This window comes from Entelurus aequoreus, linkage group LG23 (genome assembly GCF_033978785.1).
Source record: "Entelurus aequoreus isolate RoL-2023_Sb linkage group LG23, RoL_Eaeq_v1.1, whole genome shotgun sequence".
NCBI classification, from domain to species: Eukaryota; Metazoa; Chordata; class Actinopteri; order Syngnathiformes; family Syngnathidae; genus Entelurus; species Entelurus aequoreus.
This window is the reverse complement of record NC_084753.1, coordinates 27,462,377-27,488,813: the sequence shown is the minus strand read 5'-3', so window position 1 is coordinate 27,488,813 and position 26,437 is coordinate 27,462,377. Positions and strand designations below refer to the sequence as shown.

The 26,437-nt window shown below is 41.7% G+C and overlaps 1 protein-coding gene across 2 annotated transcripts in view; it reads left to right on the top strand.

Moving 5' to 3' along the window:
• Positions 1-26,437, top strand: part of LOC133640929 (glutamate receptor ionotropic, kainate 2-like) — a 353,019-nt gene that overhangs the window by 130,026 nt on the left and 196,556 nt on the right. For both annotated transcript variants that reach the window (XM_062034646.1, XM_062034644.1), the window contains exon 5: positions 21,107-21,160. In XM_062034646.1, the coding sequence (XP_061890630.1) occupies positions 21,107-21,160 (54 nt within the window). The remainder of the gene's footprint in view (positions 1-21,106; positions 21,161-26,437) is intronic.

The window sequence follows — 26,437 nt, the reverse complement described above, 5'->3', positions numbered from 1 at the left end:
GATATTCATTCTCCGCTGTTGCCATTTCTAATATAAAGTAGTGTAAAGTTCTTACTTATATCTGTCAGTGAACTCGCCATGGAAGCGCTAAAACATACCGGTGTAGTGAGTTTACATTATTCACCCAAGGTACTTTAGTTATTAGAGTGTTCCGGTTGGACGTTTTTCATTTACGGCGTTGTTGTTGTACTAGTGAGCCACGGAAGAGGAGATGCTGCTCCGTTATTGATTTAAGTAAAGTCTGAAAAATAAAAAATAAATAATATGACCCCTATAATCCGGTGCGCCTTTTGTATGAAAATAGACCTGATATAAGGCAGTACACCTTATAATCTGGTGCGTCCTATGGTACGGAAAATACGGTAGTTTCTTGCCCGACACGTGCAGCAGCGCCCTATAGTTTCTTGGAAATCGGGTTTGTAATTTTTTGTAATCCTTCAGACTAACAAACAGTGTAGTGTAGTGTAAAGTTCTTACTTATATCTGTCAGTAAACTCGCTATGGAAGCGCTAAAACACACCGGTGTAGTGAGTTTACATTATTCACCCAAGGAACTTTAGTTATTAGTGTGTCCCGGTCGGACGGTTTTTCGTCCGCCTTTGTAGTCTGTGCCGACACCGTAGTTGATAAGCTTCTTCTTCTTCTCTATCTTGTTGTTATGGGACATTCATCCTCCGCTGTTGCCATTTTTAATACAAAGTAGTGTAAAGTTCTTACTTGTATCTGTCAGTTAACTCCTTACGGCTTTTTGTATGAAAAAAAAAACCTGAATAGACCCGCTCATCGGCAGTGCGCCTTCAATGTTTATCAATCAATGTTTATTTATATAGCCCTAAATCACAAGTGTCTCAAAGGGCTGCACAATCCACACCGACATCCGCGGTTCAGATCCCACATAAGGGCAAGGAAAAACTCAACCCAGTTGGATGTCAATGAGAATGACAATGATAAACCTTGGAGAGGACCGCAGATGTGGGTGACTTTCAGGCCTTTTTTTTATGAATACATGTGAGCTGAGAAGGTTCTGATCACTAAAATGTGGAAGAAAAAATGTATTACTGCAGCTCAACCATTAACATGCGTAACACAAAAGCCTGTACTTTTAGTGCGGTTATGAGTTACAAATCATAAGCTGTCACATTTGATCTTTTTCCTTTACTTTAACCCCATTCAGTCCCATGCAAGTCTTTAAATAAAAGGGAAAATGGAATAAGAAAGCTGAATTTACACTCACCTTTGGAACCTTCGTGGCTTAAACAAGGTGCAGTGAGTCTGCCTTTCTGAAAAATAAAAACAAAGTAGTTCCCTGCCAAATGTTTTCGCCAGTCTAAACGCTCTAAAGTGCTTCGATCAATCAATCAATCAAAGTTTACTTAAATAGCCCTTAAAGGGTATATTAAAATCCCCCATTATAATTATATTATCTGCTTCAAATGTGACCTTTTTGCATCATATACAGGCCACATCAGGACGTAGTCTGACTCCAATTGGAATCTAATATTTTCTAATGTGACCTAAGTCTAAACGGCAGTGCGACCTGAATGAGACCCGACTTTTTCGTCAGCTTTGGGAAAGCTAAGTCATTTGTGTACGCGTTTATACTGGAGTCTGATAAAGATCACATCTTACTTGCAGTGTCATGGAAAAAAATCAGATTTTGAAAAAATTAGATTTGGCCCACATGGTTCTCAATCAATCAATCAATCAATGGTTATTTATATAGCCCTAAATCACAAGTGTCTCAAAGGGCTGCACAAGCCACAACGACATCCTCGATTCAGATCCCACGTAAGGGCAAGGAAAAACTCACAACCCAGTAGGATGTCAGTGAGAATGACAATGAGAAATCTTGGAGAGGACCGCAGATGTGGTCCTCTAGCATAATAGTGAGAGTCCAGTCCATACGGGATATAACATAATAGTGAGAGTCAAGTCCATAGTGGATCGAACATAATAGTGAGAGTCCAGTCCATAGTGGATCGAACATAATAGTGAGAGTCCGGTCCATAGTAGATCTAACATAATAAATAGTGAGAGTCCAGTCCATAGTGGATCTAACATAATAGTGTGAGTCCAGTCCATAGTGGATCTAACATAATTGTGTGAGAGTCCAGTCCATAGTGGATCTAACATAATACTGAGAGTCCAGTCCATAGTGGATCTAACATAATAGTGAGAGTCCAGTCCATAGTGGATCGAACATAATAGTGAGAGTCCAGTCCATAGTGGATCTAGCATAATAGTGAGAGTCCAGTCCATAGTGGATCTAACATAATAAATAGTGAGAGTCCAGTCCATAGTGGATCTAACATAATAGTGAGAGTCCAGTTCATAGTGGATCTAACATAATAGTGAGAGTCTAGTCCATAGTGGATCTAACATAATAGTGAGAGTCCAGTCCATAGTGGATCTAACATAATAGTGAGAGTCCAGTCCATAGTGGATCTAACATAATAAATAGTGAGAGTCCAGTCCATAGTGGATCTAACATAATAGTGAGAGTCCAGTCCATAGTGGATCTAACATAATAGTGAGAGTCCAGTCCATAGTGGATCTAGCATAATAGTGAGAGTCCAGTCCATAGTGGATCGAACATAATAGTGAGAGTCCAGTCCATAGTGGATCTAACATAATAGTGAGAGTCCAGTCCATAGTGGATCTAACATAATAGTGAGAGTCCGGTCCATAGTGGATCTAACATAATAAATAGTGAGAGTCCAGTCCATAGTGGATCTAACATAATAGTGAGAGTCCAGTCCATAGTGGATCTAACATAATAGTGAGAGTCCAGTCCATACGGGATCTAACATAATAGTGAGAGTCCAGTCCATAGTGGATCGAACATAATAGTGAGAGTCCGGTCCATAGTAGATCTAACATAATAAATAGTGAGAGTCCAGTCCATAGTGGATCTAACATAATAGTGTGAGTCCAGTCCATAGTGGATCTAACATAATTGTGTGAGAGTCCAGTCCATAGTGGATCTAACATAATAGTGAGAGTCCAGTCCATAGTGGATCTAACATAATAGTGAGAGTCTAGTTCATAGTGGATCTAACATAATAGTGAGAGTCCAGTCCATAGTGGATCTAACATAATAGTGAGAGTCCAGTCCATAGTGGATCTAACATAATAGTGAGAGTCCAGTCCATAGTGGATCTAACATAATAAATAGTGAGAGTCCAGTCCATAGTGGATCTAACATAATAGTGAGAGTCCAGTCCATAGTGGATCTAACATAATAGTGAGAGTCCAGTCCATAGTGGATCTAGCATAATAGTGAGAGTCCAGTCCATAGTGGATCGAACATAATAGTGAGAGTCCAGTCCATAGTGGATCGAACATAATAGTGAGAGTCCAGTCCATACGGGCATTAACATAATAGTGAGAGTCCAGTCCATAGTGGATCTAACATAATAGTGAGAGTCCGGTCCATAGTGGATCTAACATAATAAATAGTGAGAGTCCAGTCCATAGTGGATCTAACATAATAGTGAGAGTCCAGTCCATAGTGGATCTAACATAATAGTGAGAGTCCAGTCCATACGGGATCTAACATAATAGTGAGAGTCCAGTCCATAGTGGATCTAACATAATAGTGAGAGTCCGGTCCATAGTGGATCTAACATAATAAATAGTGAGAGTCCAGTCCATAGTGGATCTAACATAATAGTGAGAGTCCAGTCCATAGTGGATCTAACATAATAGTGAGAGTCCAGTCCATACGGGATCTAACATAATAGTGAGAGTCCAGTCCATAGTGGATCGAACATAATAGTGAGAGTCCGGTCCATAGTAGATCTAACATAATAAATAGTGAGAGTCCAGTCCATAGTGGATCTAACATAATAGTGTGAGTCCAGTCCATAGTGGATCTAACATAATTGTGTGAGAGTCCAGTCCATAGTGGATCTAACATAATACTGAGAGTCCAGTCCATAGTGGATCTAACATAATAGTGAGAGTCGAGTCCATAGTGGATCGAACATAATAGTGAGAGTCCAGTCCATAGTGGATCTAGCATAATAGTGAGAGTCCAGTCCATAGTGGATCTAACATAATAAATAGTGAGAGTCCAGTCCATAGTGGATCTAACATAATAGTGAGAGTCCAGTTCATAGTGGATCTAACATAATAGTGAGAGTCTAGTCCATAGTGGATCTAACATAATAGTGAGAGTCCAGTCCATAGTGGATCTAACATAATAGTGAGAGCCCAGTCCATAGTGGATCTAACATAATAAATAGTGAGAGTCCAGTCCATAGTGGATCTAACATAATAGTGAGAGTCCAGTCCATAGTGGATCTAACATAATAGTGAGAGTCCAGTCCATAGTGGATCTAGCATAATAGTGAGAGTCCAGTCCATAGTGGATCGAACATAATAGTGAGAGTCCAGTCCATAGTGGATCTAACATAATAGTGAGAGTCCAGTCCATAGTGGATCTAACATAATAGTGAGAGTCCGGTCCATAGTGGATCTAACATAATAAATAGTGAGAGTCCAGTCCATAGTGGATCTAACATAATATTGAGAGTCCAGTCCATAGTGGATCTAACATAATAGTGAGAGTCCAGTCCATACGGGATCTAACATAATAGTGAGAGTCCAGTCCATAGTGGATCGAACATAATAGTGAGAGTCCGGTCCATAGTAGATCTAACATAATAAATAGTGAGAGTCCAGTCCATAGTGGATCTAACATAATAGTGTGAGTCCAGTCCATAGTGGATCTAACATAATTGTGTGAGAGTCCAGTCCATAGTGGATCTAACATAATAGTGAGAGTCCAGTCCATAGTGGATCTAACATAATAGTGAGAGTCTAGTTCATAGTGGATCTAACATAATAGTGAGAGTCCAGTCCATAGTGGATCTAACATAATAGTGAGAGTCCAGTCCATAGTGGATCTAACATAATAGTGAGAGTCCAGTCCATAGTGGATCTAACATAATAAATAGTGAGAGTCCAGTCCATAGTGGATCTAACATAATAGTGAGAGTCCAGTCCATAGTGGATCTAACATAATAGTGAGAGTCCAGTCCATAGTGGATCTAGCATAATAGTGAGAGTCCAGTCCATAGTGGATCGAACATAATAGTGAGAGTCCAGTCCATAGTGGATCGAACATAATAGTGAGAGTCCAGTCCATACGGGCATTAACATAATAGTGAGAGTCCAGTCCATAGTGGATCTAACATAATAGTGAGAGTCCGGTCCATAGTGGATCTAACATAATAAATAGTGAGAGTCCAGTCCATAGTGGATCTAACATAATAGTGAGAGTCCAGTCCATAGTGGATCTAACATAATAGTGAGAGTCCAGTCCATACGGGATCTAACATAATAGTGAGAGTCCAGTCCATAGTGGATCTAACATAATAGTGAGAGTCCGGTCCATAGTGGATCTAACATAATAAATAGTGAGAGTCCAGTCCATAGTGGATCTAACATAATAGTGAGAGTCCAGTCCATAGTGGATCTAACATAATAGTGAGAGTCCACTCCATACGGGATCTAACATAATAGTGAGAGTCCAGTCCATAGTGGATCTAACATAATAGTGAGAGTCCGGTCCATAGTGGATCTAACATAATAAATAGTGAGAGTCCAGTCCATAGTGGATCTAACATAATAGTGAGAGTCCAGTCCATAGTGGATCTAACATAATAGTGAGAGTCCAGTCCATACGGGATTTAACATAATAGTGAGAGTCCAGTCCATAGTGGATCTAACATAATAGTGAGAGTCCGGTCCATAGTGGATCTAACATAATAAATAGTGAGAGTCCAGTCCATAGTGGATCTAACATGATAGTGAGAGTCCAGTCCATAGTGGATCTAACATAATAGTGTGAGAGTCCAGTTCATAGTGGATCTAACATAATAGTGAGAGTCCAGTCCATAGTGGATCTAACACAATAGTGAGAGTCCAGTCCATAGTGGATCCAACATAATAGTAAAAATCCAGTCCATAGTGGATCTAACATAATAGTGAGAGTCCAGTCCATAGTGGATCCAACATAATAGTGAGAGTCCAGTCCATAGTGGATCTAACATAATATTGTGAAAGTCCAGTCCATAGTGGATCTAACATAATATTGTGAAAGTCCAGTCCATAGTGGATCTAACATAATAGTGAGAGTCCAGTCCATAGTGGATCTAACATAATAGCGAGAGTCCAGTCCATAGTGGATCTAGCATAATAGTGAGAGTCCAGTCCATAGTGGATCCAACATAATAGTGGGAGTCCAGTCCATAGTGGATCTAACATAATAGTGTGAGAATCCAGTCCATAGTGGATCTAACATAATATTTTGAAAGTCCAGTCTATAGTGGATCTAACATAATAGTGAGAGTCCAGTCCATAGTGGATCCAACATAATAGTGAGAGTCCAGTCCATAGTGGATCTAACATAATAGTGAGAGTCCAGTCCATAGTGGATCTAGCATAATAGTGAGTGTCCAGTCCATAGTGGATCTAAAATAATAGTGAGAGTCCAGTCCATAGTGGATCTAACATAATAGTGAGAGTCCAGTCCATAGTGGATCTAACATAATATTGTGAAAGTCCAGTCCATAGTGGATCTAACATAATAGTGGGAGTCCAGTCCATAGTGGATCTAACATAATAGTGAGAGTCCAGTCCATAGTGGATCTAACATAATATTGTGAAAGTCCAGTCCATAGTGGATCTAACATAATAGTGAGAGTCCAGTCCATAGTGGATCTAGCATAATAGTGAGAGTCCAGTCCATAGTGGATCTAACATAATAGTGAGAGTCCAGTCCATAGTGGATCTAACATAATAGTGAGAGTCCAGTCCATAGTGGATCTAACATAATAGTGAGAGTCCGGTCCATAGTGGATCTAACATAATAAATAGTGAGAGTCCAGTCCATAGTGGATCTAACATAATAGTGAGAGTCCAGTCCATAGTGGATCTAACATAATAGTGAGAGTCCAGTCCATACGGGATCTAACATAATAGTGAGAGTCCAGTCCATAGTGGATCTAACATAATAGTGAGAGTCCGGTCCATAGTGGATCTAACATAATAAATAGTGAGAGTCCAGTCCATAGTGGATCTAACATAATAGTGAGAGTCCAGTCCATAGTGGATCTAACATAATAGTGAGAGTCCAGTCCATACGGGATCTAACATAATAGTGAGAGTCCAGTCCATAGTGGATCTAACATAATAGTGAGAGTCCAGTCCATACGGGATCTAACATAATAGTGAGAGTCCAGTCCATAGTGGATCTAACATAATAGTGAGAGTCCAGTCCATAGTGGATCTAACATAATAGTGAGAGTCTAGTTCATAGTGGATCTAACATAATAGTGAGAGTCCAGTCCATAGTGGATCTAACATAATAGTGAGAGTCCAGTCCATAGTGGATCTAACATAATAGTGAGAGTCCAGTCCATAGTGGATCTAACATAATAAATAGTGAGAGTCCAGTCCATAGTGGATCTAACATAATAGTGAGAGTCCAGTCCATAGTGGATCTAACATAATAGTGAGAGTCCAGTCCATAGTGGATCTAGCATAATAGTGAGAGTCCAGTCCATAGTGGATCGAACATAATAGTGAGAGTCCAGTCCATAGTGGATCGAACATAATAGTGAGAGTCCAGTCCATACGGGCATTAACATAATAGTGAGAGTCCAGTCCATAGTGGATCTAACATAATAGTGAGAGTCCGGTCCATAGTGGATCTAACATAATAAATAGTGAGAGTCCAGTCCATAGTGGATCTAACATAATAGTGAGAGTCCAGTCCATAGTGGATCTAACATAATAGTGAGAGTCCAGTCCATACGGGATCTAACATAATAGTGAGAGTCCAGTCCATAGTGGATCTAACATAATAGTGAGAGTCCGGTCCATAGTGGATCTAACATAATAAATAGTGAGAGTCCAGTCCATAGTGGATCTAACATAATAGTGAGAGTCCAGTCCATAGTGGATCTAACATAATAGTGAGAGTCCACTCCATACGGGATCTAACATAATAGTGAGAGTCCAGTCCATAGTGGATCTAACATAATAGTGAGAGTCCGGTCCATAGTGGATCTAACATAATAAATAGTGAGAGTCCAGTCCATAGTGGATCTAACATAATAGTGAGAGTCCAGTCCATAGTGGATCTAACATAATAGTGAGAGTCCAGTCCATACGGGATTTAACATAATAGTGAGAGTCCAGTCCATAGTGGATCTAACATAATAGTGAGAGTCCGGTCCATAGTGGATCTAACATAATAAATAGTGAGAGTCCAGTCCATAGTGGATCTAACATGATAGTGAGAGTCCAGTCCATAGTGGATCTAACATAATAGTGTGAGAGTCCAGTTCATAGTGGATCTAACATAATAGTGAGAGTCCAGTCCATAGTGGATCTAACACAATAGTGAGAGTCCAGTCCATAGTGGATCCAACATAATAGTAAAAATCCAGTCCATAGTGGATCTAACATAATAGTGAGAGTCCAGTCCATAGTGGATCCAACATAATAGTGAGAGTCCAGTCCATAGTGGATCTAACATAATATTGTGAAAGTCCAGTCCATAGTGGATCTAACATAATATTGTGAAAGTCCAGTCCATAGTGGATCTAACATAATAGTGAGAGTCCAGTCCATAGTGGATCTAACATAATAGCGAGAGTCCAGTCCATAGTGGATCTAGCATAATAGTGAGAGTCCAGTCCATAGTGGATCCAACATAATAGTGGGAGTCCAGTCCATAGTGGATCTAACATAATAGTGTGAGAATCCAGTCCATAGTGGATCTAACATAATATTTTGAAAGTCCAGTCTATAGTGGATCTAACATAATAGTGAGAGTCCAGTCCATAGTGGATCCAACATAATAGTGAGAGTCCAGTCCATAGTGGATCTAACATAATAGTGAGAGTCCAGTCCATAGTGGATCTAGCATAATAGTGAGTGTCCAGTCCATAGTGGATCTAAAATAATAGTGAGAGTCCAGTCCATAGTGGATCTAACATAATAGTGAGAGTCCAGTCCATAGTGGATCTAACATAATATTGTGAAAGTCCAGTCCATAGTGGATCTAACATAATAGTGGGAGTCCAGTCCATAGTGGATCTAACATAATAGTGAGAGTCCAGTCCATAGTGGATCTAACATAATATTGTGAAAGTCCAGTCCATAGTGGATCTAACATAATAGTGAGAGTCCAGTCCATAGTGGATCTAGCATAATAGTGAGAGTCCAGTCCATAGTGGATCTAACATAATAGTGAGAGTCCAGTCCATAGTGGATCTAACATAATAGTGAGAGTCCAGTCCATAGTGGATCTAACATAATAGTGAGAGTCCGGTCCATAGTGGATCTAACATAATAAATAGTGAGAGTCCAGTCCATAGTGGATCTAACATAATAGTGAGAGTCCAGTCCATAGTGGATCTAACATAATAGTGAGAGTCCAGTCCATACGGGATCTAACATAATAGTGAGAGTCCAGTCCATAGTGGATCTAACATAATAGTGAGAGTCCGGTCCATAGTGGATCTAACATAATAAATAGTGAGAGTCCAGTCCATAGTGGATCTAACATAATAGTGAGAGTCCAGTCCATAGTGGATCTAACATAATAGTGAGAGTCCAGTCCATACGGGATCTAACATAATAGTGAGAGTCCAGTCCATAGTGGATCTAACATAATAGTGAGAGTCCGGTCCATAGTGGATCTAACATAATAAATAGTGAGAGTCCAGTCCATAGTGGATCTAACATGATAGTGAGAGTCCAGTCCATAGTGGATCTAACATAATAGTGTGAGAGTCCAGTTCATAGTGGATCTAACATAATAGTGAGAGTCCAGTCCATAGTGGATCTAACACAATAGTGAGAGTCCAGTCCATAGTGGATCCAACATAATAGTAAAAATCCAGTCCATAGTGGATCTAACATAATAGTGAGAGTCCAGTCCATAGTGGATCCAACATAATAGTGAGAGTCCAGTCCATAGTGGATCTAACATAATATTGTGAAAGTCCAGTCCATAGTGGATCTAACATAATATTGTGAAAGTCCAGTCCATAGTGGATCTAACATAATAGTGAGAGTCCAGTCCATAGTGGATCTAACATAATAGCGAGAGTCCAGTCCATAGTGGATCTAGCATAATAGTGAGAGTCCAGTCCATAGTGGATCCAACATAATAGTGGGAGTCCAGTCCATAGTGGATCTAACATAATAGTGTGAGAGTCCAGTCCATAGTGGATCTAACATAATATTGTGAAAGTCCAGTCTATAGTGGATCTAACATAATAGTGAGTGTCCAGTCCATAGTGGATCCAACATAATAGTGAGAGTCCAGTCCATAGTGGATCTAACATAATAGTGAGAGTCCAGTCCATAGTGGATCTAGCATAATAGTGAGTGTCCAGTCCATAGTGGATCTAACATAATAGTGAGAGTCCAGTCCATAGTGGATCCAACATAATAGTGAGAGTCCAGTCCATAGTGGATCTAACATAATATTGTGAAAGTCCAGTCCATAGTGGATCCAACATAATAGTGAGAGTCCAGTCCATAGTGGATCTAACATAATAGTGAGAGTCCAGTCCATAGTGGATCTAACATAATATTGTGAAAGTCCAGTCCATAGTGGATCTAACATAATAGTGAGAGTCCAGTCCATAGTGGATCTAGCATAATAGTGAGAGTCCAGTCCATAGTGGATCTAACATAATAGTGAGAGTCCAGTCCATAGTGGATCTAACATAATAGTGAGAGTCCAGTCCATAGTGGATCTAACATAATAGTGAGAGTCCAGTCCATAGTGGATCTAACATAATAGTGAGAGTCCAGTCCATAGTGGATCTAACATAATAGTGAGAGTCCAGTCCATAGTGGATCGGACATAATAGTGAGAGTCCGGTCCATAGTAGATCTAACATAATAAATAGTGAGAGTCCAGTCCATAGTGGATCTAACATAATAGTGTGAGTCCAGTCCATAGTGGATTTAACATAATTGTGTGAGAGTCCAGTCCATAGTGGATCTAACATAATATTGTGAAAGTCCAGTCCATAGTGGATCTAACATAATAGTGAGAGTCCAGTCCATAGTGGATCTAACATAATAGTGAGAGTCCAGTCCATAGTGGATCTAACATAATATTGTGAAAGTCCAGTCCATAGTGGATCTAACATAATAGTGAGAGTCCAGTCCATAGTGGATCTAACATAATAGTGAGAGTCCAGTCCATAGTGGATCTAACATAATAGTGCGAGTCGAGTCCATAGTGGAGCTAACATAATAGTGAGAGTCCAGTCCATACTGGATCTAACATAATAGTGAGAGTCCAGTCCATAGTGGATTTAACATAATAGTGAGAGTCCAGTCCATAGTGGATCTAACATAATATTGTGAGAGTCCAGTCCATACTGGATCTAACATAATAGTGAGAGTCCAGTCCATAGTGGATTTAACATAATAGTGACAGTCCAGTCCATAGTGGATCTAACATAATATTGTGAGAGTCCAGTCCATACTGGATCTAACATAATAGTGAGAGTCCAGTCCATAGTGGATTTAACATAATAGTGAGAGTCCAGTCCATAGTGGATTTAACATAATAGTGACAGTCCAGTCCATAGTGGATCTAACATAATATTGTGAGAGTCCAGTCCATAGTGGATCCAACATAATAGTGAAAGTCCAGTCCATAGTGGATCTAACATAATACTGAGAGTCCAGTCCATAGTGGGGCCAGCAGGAGACCATCCTGAGCGGATACGGGTCAGCAGTGCAGAGATGTCCCCAACCGATGCACAGGCGAGCGGTCCACCCCGGGTCCCGACTCTGGACAGCCAGCACTTCATCCATGGCCACCGGACCTGTTCCACAAGGGAGAGGGGGGCAGAGCAGAAAAGAAAAGAAACCTTATTATTATAGCCTTATAATCCGGTGCGCCATATGGTCCGAAAAATACGGTAATATTTCTTTACACACATTACCTTGTCGTGCCTATTGCGAGATGTCTGCAGTTCTGCGTGGGTTAGGTACCGTCGCCTGTACCTGAAACCGTAGAGGCAAGAGATTGTGGTTTAATTTGATGAATGAAATGTAAACATACTCTAAATCTTGCTAAAAGTTCCAGTTATTACTTTCCTCTCTTCAAGCGCTGATGATTAAGATAATATCCTGCCCCGTGCATCTGTAATCTCTTTATAAAATATGAGATCTCGACGGCGGACCCACCCGTCTTCATCGCGCAGTAAAGGCTTTTTAATTAGAATATCTAATCTCACTCACATGCATGCTAAATGTGTTTAATAGGGCCACATTCTTTATGAGAACCGCGGGGCTTCATAATGAATGGACTCCCCCACCTACCGGCGCATCGTGGGCTGGATTGTCTTTACAGCGGCGTCTCAGTTGGAAGCAACGAGAATGATTATTTATCGCGGAGTGACGAAGGCAGAAAGGGATATGTTTTGGCTACAGGGCTCTCGCTTTCATTTTTTTAGCCAGTGTAGTAAATACCAATCAAAGTGCTGCTGAAGCCAATGAATAAAACATGAGAACAACTTGGCAAGCATATAATATAGTGTCGGGAAATAAACAAAAAATCGTAATGTTCGCACTGATGTTAGTGCTCGCACAACATGAGAGGCGTCCTGGCTGGTTCGCCGACATTTTTTAGGCTAACAACACAATAAAGATGACTACTTTCCATTCAGAAATATAGTACAGGCCAAAAGTTTGGACACACCTTCTCCTCATTTCAATTCGTTTTCTTTATTTTCATGACTATTTACATTGCAGATTGTCACTGAAGGCATCACAGCTATGATACCTGTGGGAGTGAAAACCATTTCAGGTGAAGCTCTTGAAGCTCATTGAGAGAATGCCTAGAGTGTGCAAAGCAGTAATCAAAAGCAACAGGTGGCTATTTTGAAGAAACTAGAATATAAAAGATGTTTTCAGTTATTCCGACTTTTTTTTGTCAAGTACATAACTCCACATGTGTTCATTCATAGTTTTGATGCCTTCAGTAACAATCTACAATATAAATAGTCATGAAAATAAAGAAAATGCATTGAAATGAGAAGGTGTCCAAACTTTTGGCCTGTACTGTATATACTGTATATATATATATATATATATATACTCTATATATATATATATATATATATACTGTATATATATATATATATATATAAAAATATATATATATATATATAAAAATATATATGTGGCGAAGTTGGTAGAGTGGCCGTGCCAGCAATCGGAGGGTTGCTGGTTACTGGGGTTCAATCCCCACCTTCTACCATCCTCGTCACGTCCGTTGTGTCCTTGGGCAAGACACTTCACCCTTGCTCCTGATGGCTGCTGGTTAGCGCCTTGCATGGCAGCTCCCGCCATCAGTGTGTGAATGTGTGTGTGAATGGGTGAATGTGGAAATACTGTCAAAACACTTTGAGTACCTTGAAGGTAGAAAAGCGCTCTACACACATATATATATATATATATATATATATATATATATATATATATATATATATATATATATATATATATATATATATATATATATATATTGTTAAGACTTGGCGTAAATGAGGACTCAGATGCAGAGGAGTGACAATTGACTCAGACCTTTATTTAAACAATTCCTTGTTATCTCTAGGACAGAGTGATTAAAGAAAGTGGCTACAAAATCTATCTAAGATATATTCAAGCACTTATAGGGTATTAGCATAGGACATAAGGCAATAAACAGAAAATCACTCCATAAGGAGGAACCGGCAATAGCCAAAAAGTTATATGAGTCGAATACACAAAAAAAAACCAACAATCTATAATGATCTACAAAAAGGAAATTATCTCATGCTAAAAGGTTGAGACGCTATAAACAGAAAGTATGTATAAAGTATTTGCGAGGCCTGAAAACTAAAAGCGCTCCAGAAGGAGGGGGAAAAAAAAGAAGACAAGGCACTATGAAAATTGATACAAAAGACTTGACCAAAAACTTTAGCAAAAGAAAATCACTCTCTCAGAGGGAACAAAGGAATCAATAAACAAAGCGAGACAATACTTAACAAACTTGGTTGATGGCTGTGGACAAGGCTGGAGGTACGTAGCGAGACGATATACTCTGGCAACAAGACAGGGGAAGACGAGGACTATATACACATGAGGGAGGGTGACACAGGTGGACACAATCAGGCAATCAGGAGAGACATCAGACCAGTGACACAGGAGGAAGGGCAAGTGGCCTGAAACGAGAGGAGGATTAGAACTTTCAAAATAAAACAGGAAATGTGCCAGACAACCCCAAAACAGGACTTCCCTCACCACGGTGTGACAGTACCCCCCCCTCTATGGCCGACTCCGGACGGCCCAGACTGTTCGGGGTGGTCTCTGTAGAAGTCCCTGATGAGAGTGGGGTCGACAATGTGGCGAGAAGGAACCCACTGTCTCTCTTCAGGTCCGTATCCTTCCCAATCCACCAGGAATTGTCTGCCCCGACCCCGGTTGCGCACTGCCAACAAGCGTTTAACTTTGTATACTGGTCCACCTTCAATTACTTCGGGTGGTGGAGGGGACGTGGTGGCTGGGACCATGGTGCTTTCTTTGGCTGGTTTGACCTGACTGACGTGGAAGGTGGGATGGACGCGGAGGGATCGAGGCAGACGAAGCCGAACCGCTGCAGGTCCGACGAGCTTGGTAATTGGGAATGGACCTACCAAGCGTGGTGCCAGTTTCCTTGATGTGACCTTGAGGTGTAAGTTCTTGGCTGAAAGCCAGACTCTCTGACCGGGTTCGTATGCAGGCGCAGGTCGTCTCTTGCGGTCTGCCGCTCTCTTCATCCGATCTTGTTGTCTAGTCAATACTTGACGGGCGGCGGCCCAAATGCGGCGACAACGTCGGACCATGGCATGGGCGGAGGGGACCGACACTTCTGACTCATTCTCTGGGAAGAGAGGGGGCTGGTACCCTAAGGCACAATGAAAGGGAGAGAGGCCGGTGGCTGATGTAGGCAGCGAATTGTGCGCATACTCTACCCAGACCAGGTGTTTGCTCCATGTGGAGGGGTTCTGGCAGACCAAGCACCGGAGGCCGGTTTCCAGCTGCTGGTTAAGTCGTTCGGTCTGGCCGTTGGCTTCTGGATGATATCCTGATGTCAGGCTGGCCTTGGCTCCAATGAGTCGGCAGAACTCCCCCCAGAACCGTGATACAAACTGTGGTCCCCGGTCTGAAACAATGTCTTTGGGAAATCCATGAACTCGGAATACATTAGTCATCATAGTCTCTGCCGTCTCTTTGGCGGATGGTAATTTAGGCATAGCAATGAATCTGACCATTTTGGAGAATCTGTCGACCACGGTGAGGACGGTGGTGTTACCTTGTGAGACCGGGAGGCCTGTAACGAAGTCCATCGAGATGTCTGACCACGGTCTGGAGGGAATGGGAAGCGGCTGGAGAAGTCCCATGCGAGACCTGGAAGACATTTTGTTCCTGGCACAGACCGAACAGGCCTCTACGTACTCCCGGACCTCCGTCTCCATGGCTGGCCACCAGAACCGCCGGGAGATCACAAACATGGTTCTTTTAACTCCCGGATGGCACGAAAGCAGCGAGGTGTGAGCCCAATGAATCACCCGGGGACGCAGCTCAGTGGGGACAAACAATCGATTAACAGGACATCCCCTAGGTGGCGGGGCCACACCGTTAGCTTGCTTTACCTCTGTTTCTATTGGCCAAGTTACCGCTCCTACCACACAGTTCAGTGGAAGGATAGTCTCAGGTTGCTTGGCCTCAAGCTCGGGGTCGAATAATCGTGACAAGGCGTCTGGCTTGACGTTGCGGGACCCCGGCCTGTAGGAGAGCGAGAAGGAAAAGCGATTAAAAAAAAGCGCCCACCTGGCCTGGCGAGAGTTGAGTCTCTTAGCCTTCTTTATGTATTCCAGGTTCTTGTGATCTGTCCAGACGATGAACGGGTGTTCGGCCCCCTCGAGCCAATGCCTCCATTCCTCCAAGGCGAGCTTCACCGCCAGCAACTCACGATTGCCGACATCATAGTTTTTTTCAGCTTTGGACAGCCGCCGCGACAGAAAGGCACATGGATGCATCTTGCCGTCCTGTTGAGAACGTTGAGACAGGACCGCTCCCACTCCTTCATTAGAAGCGTCCACCTCCACGACGAACTGGCGCTGCGGGTCCGGAATGGTGAGGATGGGCGCTGAGGTGAAGCGGAGTTTGAGTGTCTGGAAGGCCCTCTCTGCTTCCGGAGACCAGTGGAACCGCACCTGGGGAGAGGTAAGAGCATGGAGAGGAGCAGCTATTGCGCTGAAGCTTCTGACAAACCGCCTGTAAAAGTTAGCAAAACCCAAGAATTGCTGAACCTTCTTGCGGTTGTCAGGTGTAGGCCAATCGGCCACAGCGCTAACTTTAGCCGGATCCATCTGCACTCTTCCAGGAGCTACAATGAAGCCCAGGAAGGAGACAGTGTCGGCATGAAAAACACTCTTTTCAGCTTTAACATACAAGTCATTGTCCAAAAGTCTCTTTAAAACCTGGGTTACGTGGACTTGGTGAGTGTCACTGTCAGGAGAATAAATCAATATATCGTCCAGGTAGACGTACACAAAATGGTCCAGGAAGTCTCTTAGAACTTCATTGATCATAGCTTGGAACACGGCGGGGGCATTGGTGAGTCCGAAGGGCATGACCCTGTATTCATAGTGGCCGCTGGGTGTGTTGAATCCAGTCTTCCACTCGTCTCCCTCTTTAATTCGGACCAGATGGTAAGCGTTGCGTAGATCCAGTTTGGTGAATATTTTGGCCTGTTGGAGTTGGTCGAAGACAGAGGACATGAGGGGAAGAGGGTAACGGTTCTTAATAGTAATGTCATTGAGTGGGCTGTAATCAATGCAGGGTCTTAACGACCCGTCTTTCTTCTTCACAAAGAAGAACCCTGCTCCTGCTGGCGATGATGACGGGCGGATCAAGCCAGCTTTCAGTGATGCAGAGATGTATTCATTCATGGCTGCCCTTTCTGGACCAGAAACAGAGTACAGGCGCCCCTTGGGAATAGTGGCCCCGGGCAGTAAATCAATGGCACAGTCGTAGGAACGGTGGGGTGGAAGTGACAGAGCCTTAGTTTTGCTGAAAACTTGTCGTAAGTGGTGGTAACAGGAGGGAACAGAATTCAGGTCCGGAAATTCTGAGTCTGTGGCAGGATTGGCAGAAAAAAGATTAATTTCCTTGACATTTTTCTTTTGGGCAGTAGAAAAACTACATTTCTGGGTACATTCCCTTCCCCATACACTGATCTTCCCTGTTTTCCAGTCAACACGAGGGTTATGCTGGTACAGCCATGGATACCCCAAAATTAGCGAATGAGAGGGAGAAATAATCAGGTATGGACGAATTTGTTCCTGATTGCCGTCTATGTTCATTTGGAAAGGTTCACTGATGTGTGTGATGGTGAAAAGCTCCTTACCATTTAGAGAACTGGCCCTAATAGGTTTAGCTAGTGGTTCTGACTTGAGTCCTAGTCTCCTAGCTAAACCCCAGTCCATCAGACTCTCATCTGCCCCAGAGTCTATTAGCGCCTCTAGCATTGTGGTCGTGTGATGAGTTATCGTGATCTTGGTAAGAATACGTGGCATCTGAGGAACAGCCGGAATGTGACTCACCGCCTGGGGTCCCTTGGTTGGACACGAACCGACAAGATGGCCACCCTCTCCACAGTAGAAACATCTTCCCTCCATCAGCCGCTTGCGTCGCTCCTCTGGGGTCAGTCGGGCTCTCCCCAGCTGCATGGGTTCCTCCTCCTGATTTGTGCGTAGGTGAGGAAGTAGCTCCGGAGGTGGGCGCCGAGTCGTCGACCAGCTAGGTGCGAAAGGACGGGTGGTTCTACCTGCAGCTTCCGATCCTCCTCCTCGCTGTCGTTTGAGCTGGGCTAGTCTGTTGTCCGTCCTGATAGCGAGCGCGATGAGGGCATCTAGGTTATCGGGTAGGTCCAGGGGAATGAGGAGGTCCTGTATGGAAGCTCCGAGCCCCTTAAGAAAAACATCATAGAGCGCCATGTCGTCCCACCCACTTTCAGCTGCCAGCGTGCGGAAGCGGATGGCGTAGTCGCACACGGAGCCGCTGCCCTGCTTTATGCTGCTTAGCTCTTGTGCCTTTTCTCTGCTGGAGGACACCGGGTCAAAAGTTCTTGTTAGAGCAGCTTGAAAGTCTTTAAATGAGTGGCAGAGTGACGAGTTCCGCCCCCATTCGGCAGAAGCCCACGCTTTGGCTCTATCCGTAAGATGGGAAATCATGAAAGCAATCTTGGAGCGGTCAGTGGGAAATGCATGGGGCATCAGTTCATAATGAATAGCACAGTCAATCAAAAAGGTCTTGCACAAACCGGGAGCGCCAGCGTATGGCGCCGGAGGAGCCAGCTTGCATCCGGCTCCGGGAGGAGGTGAAGACAGGGTGGGAGCAGCGGGTGGCGTGGGGGGCTGGGACGCCGGAATCGGTCGAGCAAACTGCTCGAGTAGTCCTTGTAGCTGGGAGGACAGGTGACCCATGTTTGCTGCCATCGCCGTCTGAAACTCCTCCTGTCGGGCGAGCCGTGATTCCTGGGTGTGCAGGATTTCCGTCAGTTGTTTAGCCTCTGCTGAGTCCATACTGGCCAGAGTATACTGTTAAGACTTGGCGTAAATGAGGACTCAGATGCAGAGGAGTGACAATTGACTCAGACCTTTATTTAAACAATTCCTTGTTATCTCTAGGACAGAGTGATTAAAGAAAGTGGCTACAAAATCTATCTAAGATATATTCAAGCACTTATAGGGTATTAGCATAGGACATAAGGCAATAAACAGAAAATCACTCCATAAGGAGGAACCGGCAATAGCCAAAAAGTTATATGAGTCGAATACACAAAAAAAAACCAACAATCTATAATGATCTACAAAAAGGAAATTATCTCATGCTAAAAGGTTGAGACGCTATAAACAGAAAGTATGTATAAAGTATTTGCGAGGCCTGAAAACTAAAAGCGCTCCAGAAGGAGGGGGAAAAAAAAGAAGACAAGGCACTATGAAAATTGATACAAAAGACTTGACCAAAAACTTTAGCAAAAGAAAATCACTCTCTCAGAGGGAACAAAGGAATCAATAAACAAAGCGAGACAATACTTAACAAACTTGGTTGATGGCTGTGGACAAGGCTGGAGGTACGTAGCGAGACGATATACTCTGGCAACAAGACAGGGGAAGACGAGGACTATATACACATGAGGGAGGGTGACACAGGTGGACACAATCAGGCAATCAGGAGAGACATCAGACCAGTGACACAGGAGGAAGGGCAAGTGGCCTGAAACGAGAGGAGGATTAGAACTTTCAAAATAAAACAGGAAATGTGCCAGACAACCCCAAAACAGGACTTCCCTCACCACGGTGTGACATATATATATATATATATATATATGTATATACATATATATATACATATATATATATACATATACATATATATATATATATATATATCATATATATATCAGTGGCGTGCGGTGAGGTTAATGTTTGGTGAGGCACTGCATCATCACAGTCAGATTTACAAACATATGAACCCTAAATAGTATCTTATTCACCATGTGATTGGCAGCAGTTAACGGGTTATGTTTAAAAGCTCATACCAGCATTCTTTACACATACAAACTAGCGCACAAAAAAGCACATTTAATAAAAAAAACATTATTATGGTCTTACCTTTCTTGCTGGACATCCAGCCTTTGCGTGTGTACCACGCCGTTTGAAAAGAACGAGTCTTCTGTCCCGAAGTCAAAAGCAAACCTTTTTGCTCCGGCGTTGGTCTACCTCTAATTATTACCTCCTGCTTCGATTGAAAGTCCAGTTTAGAAAACTGTTTTATTTTACATACTGGTATGTAATCCTCCATGTTTTTAATTAAAGTTCAGGCGAGAGGAAATAAAAAAACGCTGCACTTATTATTGCTAACTTTTTTTTTTTTTTTTCTTCTGCGGCAAGGAATGATCTCTGGGATCACTACCGCCCTCTACCACCAGGAGGCCGGATTACTGCGAGCCTCAGACAGTATGTCTTTGGCAGCAGTTTTATGAATGCTCAGCTGAAAAAATACGTTACACACATACAGTTGTTGACAAAATACACTGTACATTATATACCTCAGCTAACTAAACTATGGAAATGTATAATATAATTCATATAGCAATACAGTCTCACTGCACAGCAGCTCAGCAGTTAGCCGAGTCATTGTGCACATTCCATGTTGAGGCACAAATCAGTGACGTGCCTCACGGCATGGCGTAGTGGGTAGAGCGCCCGTGTCAGAAACCTGAGGGTTGCAGGTTTGCACCCCGCCTCTTACCATGCCGTTGTGTCCTTGGGCAGGACACTTCACCCTTGCCCCCGGTGCCGCTCACACCGGTGAATGAATGTTGAATGAATGATAGGTGGTGGTCGGAGGGGCCGTAGGCGCAAATTGGCAGCCACGCTTCCGTCAGACTACCCCAGGGCAGCTGTGGCTACGAAAGTAGCTTACCACCACCAGGTGTGAATGAATGATGGGTTTTTAACATGTAAAGCGACTTTGGGTACTTAGAAAAGCGCTATATAAATCCCAGGTATTATTATTATTAAAACTACTTTATTAAAGTAATAATTTCTCATTTCAAGCATGAAAAAAAAATCATATGACAAGATAATGGCACTAGCATTTACTTAATTTAAGAATAGTTTTCAACATATTGAGCAAAAAGGTCCCTTTTTTCTTCTACCAAGAAAAGTGCACTGGTTATTAGTGAGAATATACTTATTTTAAGGTATTTTTGGGATCATTGAGGTCAGCTAATTTTACTTGTTTTGGAAAGTCTTGACAAATCAAATGTTCTTGTTCTATTGGCAGATAATTTTGCTTAGTTCAAATAAAAAATGTTTTTCTTGTTTTTGAACACTGACTTTTTGCAGTGTAGATTTTTCCAAATGTTTCTCTCCAGGTGAAATCAAACGGACGAACCAAGAGTTCATCTACGTTCATTAAGCTCTTCATTTATACCGCTCTTTTCTCCTTGCAGGCTCTGGCCATGGGGATGATGACGGAGTATTATCACTACATTTTTACCACCCTGGTGAGTCGACTGACACTTTCTTTTTTTTTTTATGTCGCCGTGATTAAATGATGTGTTTTGTTGTTGTTATTGTTGCGCCGCTCCATTAGTAGAATTGCTCGTCCAATTCCCAGGTCTGTTTACCCGCGGTGCGTTTGGTCTCTGAGAATAACTCATGCGGGCGCCCGGTTCAAAGACAACTTCCAATTATTTAAACCTGAACCCTCACCCGACATTGTTGTGATTGACAAGGTTGAACTTTCCCGGCGCAGGCGGCGTACTATAAATATTACCCAGTGTTAAAACGCGCTCGACTTCAATGGATTTTCCTAAATCTGCGCCGACCCCTCCGCACCCAGACCCACGGTCAAGAACCTCGACAGAAGGAGACAAAAGCGCTTCAGAAATATTTTACAGCGCTTCTGACAGCGTTTGCTGTTTGATCAGGCTTCTACAAAGACGGCCGCAGATGAAATGCGCAGCACTTTGACTGAACTCCAGAGAAGAGAAGACAACAACGAGCTGGGCTAATAGCCCTGAGTCGATGATTCTGTCAGCCATTAGGTCCATTAAAACCCTAATAATAAACACTGTGTTGCCTAAACACATTCTATAAGATGGCGGTTGGACATGGTTGACCTAGAAATGACACGCCACTAGAGAAAATGGAATAACTGAGTCGTAACACTGTATTCTGACGGAAACATTTTAAAAATACATGTAAACACCTCGAACGGTTCTCAAACTTTGATGAACATATCCAAGCCCTCCACTCTGAGACAGACCCGTTAGTCCTAAGTCTGTAACAAACGCACGCAGGTACTCCAGGTGTCGCTATTTAAAGGGTCAGCTGGGAACGTATGAATAAAAGAAAATACCGTATTTTCCCCACCGTAGGGCGCATTAAAGGCCTACTGAAATGATTTTTTTTTGTTTAAAAGGGGATAGCAGATCCATTCTATCTGTCATACTTAATCATTTCGCGATATTGCCATATTTTTGCTGGAAGGATTTAGTAGAGAAAAACGACGATAAAGTTCGCAACTTTTGGTCGCTGATAAAAAAAAGCCGTGCCTGTACCGGAAGTAGCGTGACATCACTGGAGGAAGGACTCCTCACATTTTCCCATTGTTTACACCAGCAGCGAGAGCGATTCGGACCGAGAAAGCGACGATTACCCCATTAATTTGAGCCAGGATGAAAGATTCGTGGATGAGGAACGTGAGAGTGAAGGACTAGAGTGCAGTGCAGGACGCATCTTTTTTCGGTCTGACCATAACTTAGGTACAAGCTGGCTCATTGGATTCCACACTCTCTCCTTTTTCTATTGTGGATCACGGATTTGTATTTTAAACCACCTCGGATACTATATCCTCTTGAAAATGAGAGTCGAGAACGCGAAATGGACATTCACAGTGACTTTTATCTCCACGACAATACATCAGCGAAGCTCTTTAGCTACTGAGCTAACGTGATAGCATCGGGCTCAAATGCAGATAGAAACAAAATAAATAAATCACTGACTGGAAGGATAGACAGAAGATCAACAATACTATTAAAAACCATGGACCTGTAACTACACGGTTAATAATTCCCAGCTTGGCAAAGCTTAACAATGCTGTTGCTAACGACGCCATTGAAGCTAACTTAGCAACATTAGCGCTCCACCTACGCCAGCCAGCCCTCATCTGCTCATCAACACCCGTGCTCACCTGCGTTCCAGCGATCGACGGAGCGACGAAGGACTTCACCCGATCATCGATGCGGTCGGTGGCTAGCGTCAGATAGCGTGTCTGCTATCCAAGTCAAAGTCCTCCTGGTTGTGTTGCTGCAGCCAGCCGCTAATACACCGATCCCACCTACAGCTTTCTTCTTTGCAGTCTCCATTGTTCATTAAACAAATTGCAAAAGATTCACCAACACAGATGTCCAGAATACTGTGGAATTTTGCAATGAAAACCGAGCTTTTTGTATTGGATACAAATTTCATCATTGATATATAAACTGTGTGGTCGGTAGTAGTGGGTTTCAGTAGGCCTTTAATGACATTCAGACTTTACTTCAAACAATAACAGAGCAACTTCTCCTCATCCGTGGCTCACTAGTGCAATAACAAGGCCGGAAATGTGTCCCGTGAAAAACCGTCCGACCGGAATTCTCTAATAACTAAAGTTCCTTGGGTGAATAATGTAAACTTACTACACCGGTATGTTTTTAGCGCTTTCATGTCGAGTTTCCTGACAGATATAAGTAAGAACTTTACACTATATTAGAAATGGCAACAGTGGAGGATAAATGTCCCATAACAAGAAGATAGAGAAAAAGAAGAAGCTTATGGACTACGGTGGTGGACGTGCGCAAATGTTCAGGACTTATGCAGATCGCAAATAAAGATCAGCAGGTACCAGAAGGTAAGAAAAGGTGCTTTTGCATAATATTGCAAAACAAAACGCCAGATATTATGTCTTACCTTAAACACACACCATAATAATCCTCGTATGTTGAAGCACAGTAAAATCTATCAAGCCGTAAGGCTTCATAGCTTACCAAAGTCGTACTAAAACATTTTGATAGATTTTTGAGAACCGTGTGTAATGTTCTATATTTTCAATGGAACATATAACATTTTTGGTGTTGTTTACTTGAGTCATATTGCATATTGCATATTGCAGTCTTTGTGTATCTCTTATGTGTGACTGCCATCTACTGGTCACACTTATCATTTCACCATGTACCAGATAAAATGGCTTCGAGGTCGGTTAGCACACCAATAATTCCGTACATTAGGCGGGTTATAAAGTGTACTGTCGAGTTTTGAGAAAATGAAAGGATTTTAAGTGCGCCTTATAGTCCAAAAAATACGGTATATTTATTTGTAGTTTGTAAAATAAGAGGACACAGTCTGGTTTGACCAGAAAATCCAAAATAGTCCAAACATTTTTTTTTTTTTTTCCTGGGAATAGAAGCCCTTTTATGTTCTCTTAGTGCAGGCTGAGTGTGCAACACTTTGAAATACCCCGGTCCTACAGCTGTATATTTTGCTCGCCTATTTACTGTTGCACTGCATCAAAATGACTGCTGTGGTTAAAGTCACGAAAACAACAGACTTGTTGTGGTCTGAGGCTACTGAGTTATAGTACGAGTATACCACTGTGCACAAAAATAAAGTCCACGCTTGGTTGTGGAAGAACTTGGCTCAACCCCATGAAAGACCTCTGACCCCCATGAATGTTATTCCGGAGACATGATACAAATCCTTCATTAGTTGCACATTTTCTTAGTTTTTACAACTACGGTAAGCAACATAGTGTTCTCATATTGTTGTACAGCAGAAGTCTCCAAACTATTTTCCAGCAAGGGCCGCATACAGAAAAGTTGAAGGCTCTAGGGGCCACTTTGTACTCTTTTGTACAAGACCCGAAAACCTCCTACATGCCAGTTATTAGTTTTTTTTTGTATTTTGTATGATTTCCTGTCCAGCGCTCTTATTTTTTGTTCCACGTAATTTTTTCCTCCATTTGCCAACTGTGCGCCGGCGCCGTCACCTCTCCCTGGTTGCCAATCAGGATGCTTTTAGGAACTGGATTATTTTGCTTTGTACCTCAACGTTGTACCTTTGCGCTTTATACGTCTGTTTTCCGTTTGTGCACCTGCCTTTTCCTGGTAAAGATTTATTTTCTGCACTGGCCTGCCGTCTCTGCATCCCGGAGTGCGTAACGTAACAAAAACTAATACAATGTAGTTGAATCAATTATTCTTGTTAGTATTCTTTATCAATATTAGTATGATTATTACATTATAAGGCTGAGCACACTCAAAATATTACTATTATCATTCTTTTCTGCACTTGCCTGCCGTCTCTGCATCCCGGAGTGCGTAACGTAACAAAAACTAATACAATGTAGTTGAATCAATTATTTTTATAACTTTTCTTTATAAATATTAATATAATTATTACATTATAAGGCTTAGCACACTAAGAATCTTACCATTATCATTATTTTCTGCACTTGCCTGCCGTCTCTGCATCCCGGAGTGCGTAACGTAACAAAAACTAATACAATGTAGTTGAATCAATTATTTTTATAACTATTCTTTATAAATATTAATATGATTATTACATTATAAGGCTTAGCACACTCAGAATCTTACCATTATCATTATTTTCTGCACTTGCCTGCCGTCTCTGCATCCTGGCGTGCGTAACGTAACAAATACTAATATAATGTAGTTGAATCAATTATTTGTATTACTATCCTTTAACAATATTGGTATGATTATTACATTATAAGGCTTAGCACACTCAAAATCTTACCATTATCATTCTTTTCTGCACTTGCCTATTGTCTCTGCATCCCAGAGTGGGTAACATAAAAAAAACCTAATACAATGTAGTTGAATAAATTATTCTTATTAGTATTCTTTATCAATATTAGTATGATTATTGCATTATAAGGCTTAGCACACTCAGAATCTTACTATTATCATTATTTTCTGCACTTGCCTGCTATCTCTTTATCCCGGAGTGCATAGTAACGTAACAAAAACTAATACAATGTAGTTTAATCAATTATTCTTATTACTATTCTTTATCAATATTAGTATGATTATTACATTATAAGGCTTAGCGCACTCAAAATCTTACCATTATCATTATTTTCTGCACTTGCCTGCCGTCTCTGTATCCCGGAGCGCGTAACATAACCTTTACTAATACAATGTAGTTGAATCAATTATTTATACTATTCTTTATCAATATTAGTATGATTATTACATTATAAGGCTTGGCACACTCAAAATCTTACCATTATCATTATTTTCTGCACTTGCCTGCCGTCTCTGCATCCCGCAGTGCATAACATAACAAAAACTAATACATTGTAGTTTAATTAATTATTCTTATTACCATTCTTTATCAATATTAATATGATTATTACATTATAAGGCTTAGCACACTCAAAATATTACCATTGCCATTCTTTTCTGCACTTGCCTGCCGTCTCTGCATCCCGGAGTGTGTTACGTAACAAAAACTAATACAATGTAGTTGAATTAATTATTCTTACTATTCTTTATCAATATTAGTATGATTATTACATTATAAGGCTTAGCACACTCAAAATATTACCATTATCATTCTTTTCTACTCTTGCCTGCCGTCTCTGCATCCCGGAATGCGTAACGTAACAAAAACTAATACAATGTAGTTTAATCAATTATTTTTATAACTATTCTTTATAAATATTAATATGATTATTACATTATAAGGCTTAGGACACTCAAAATCTTACCATTATC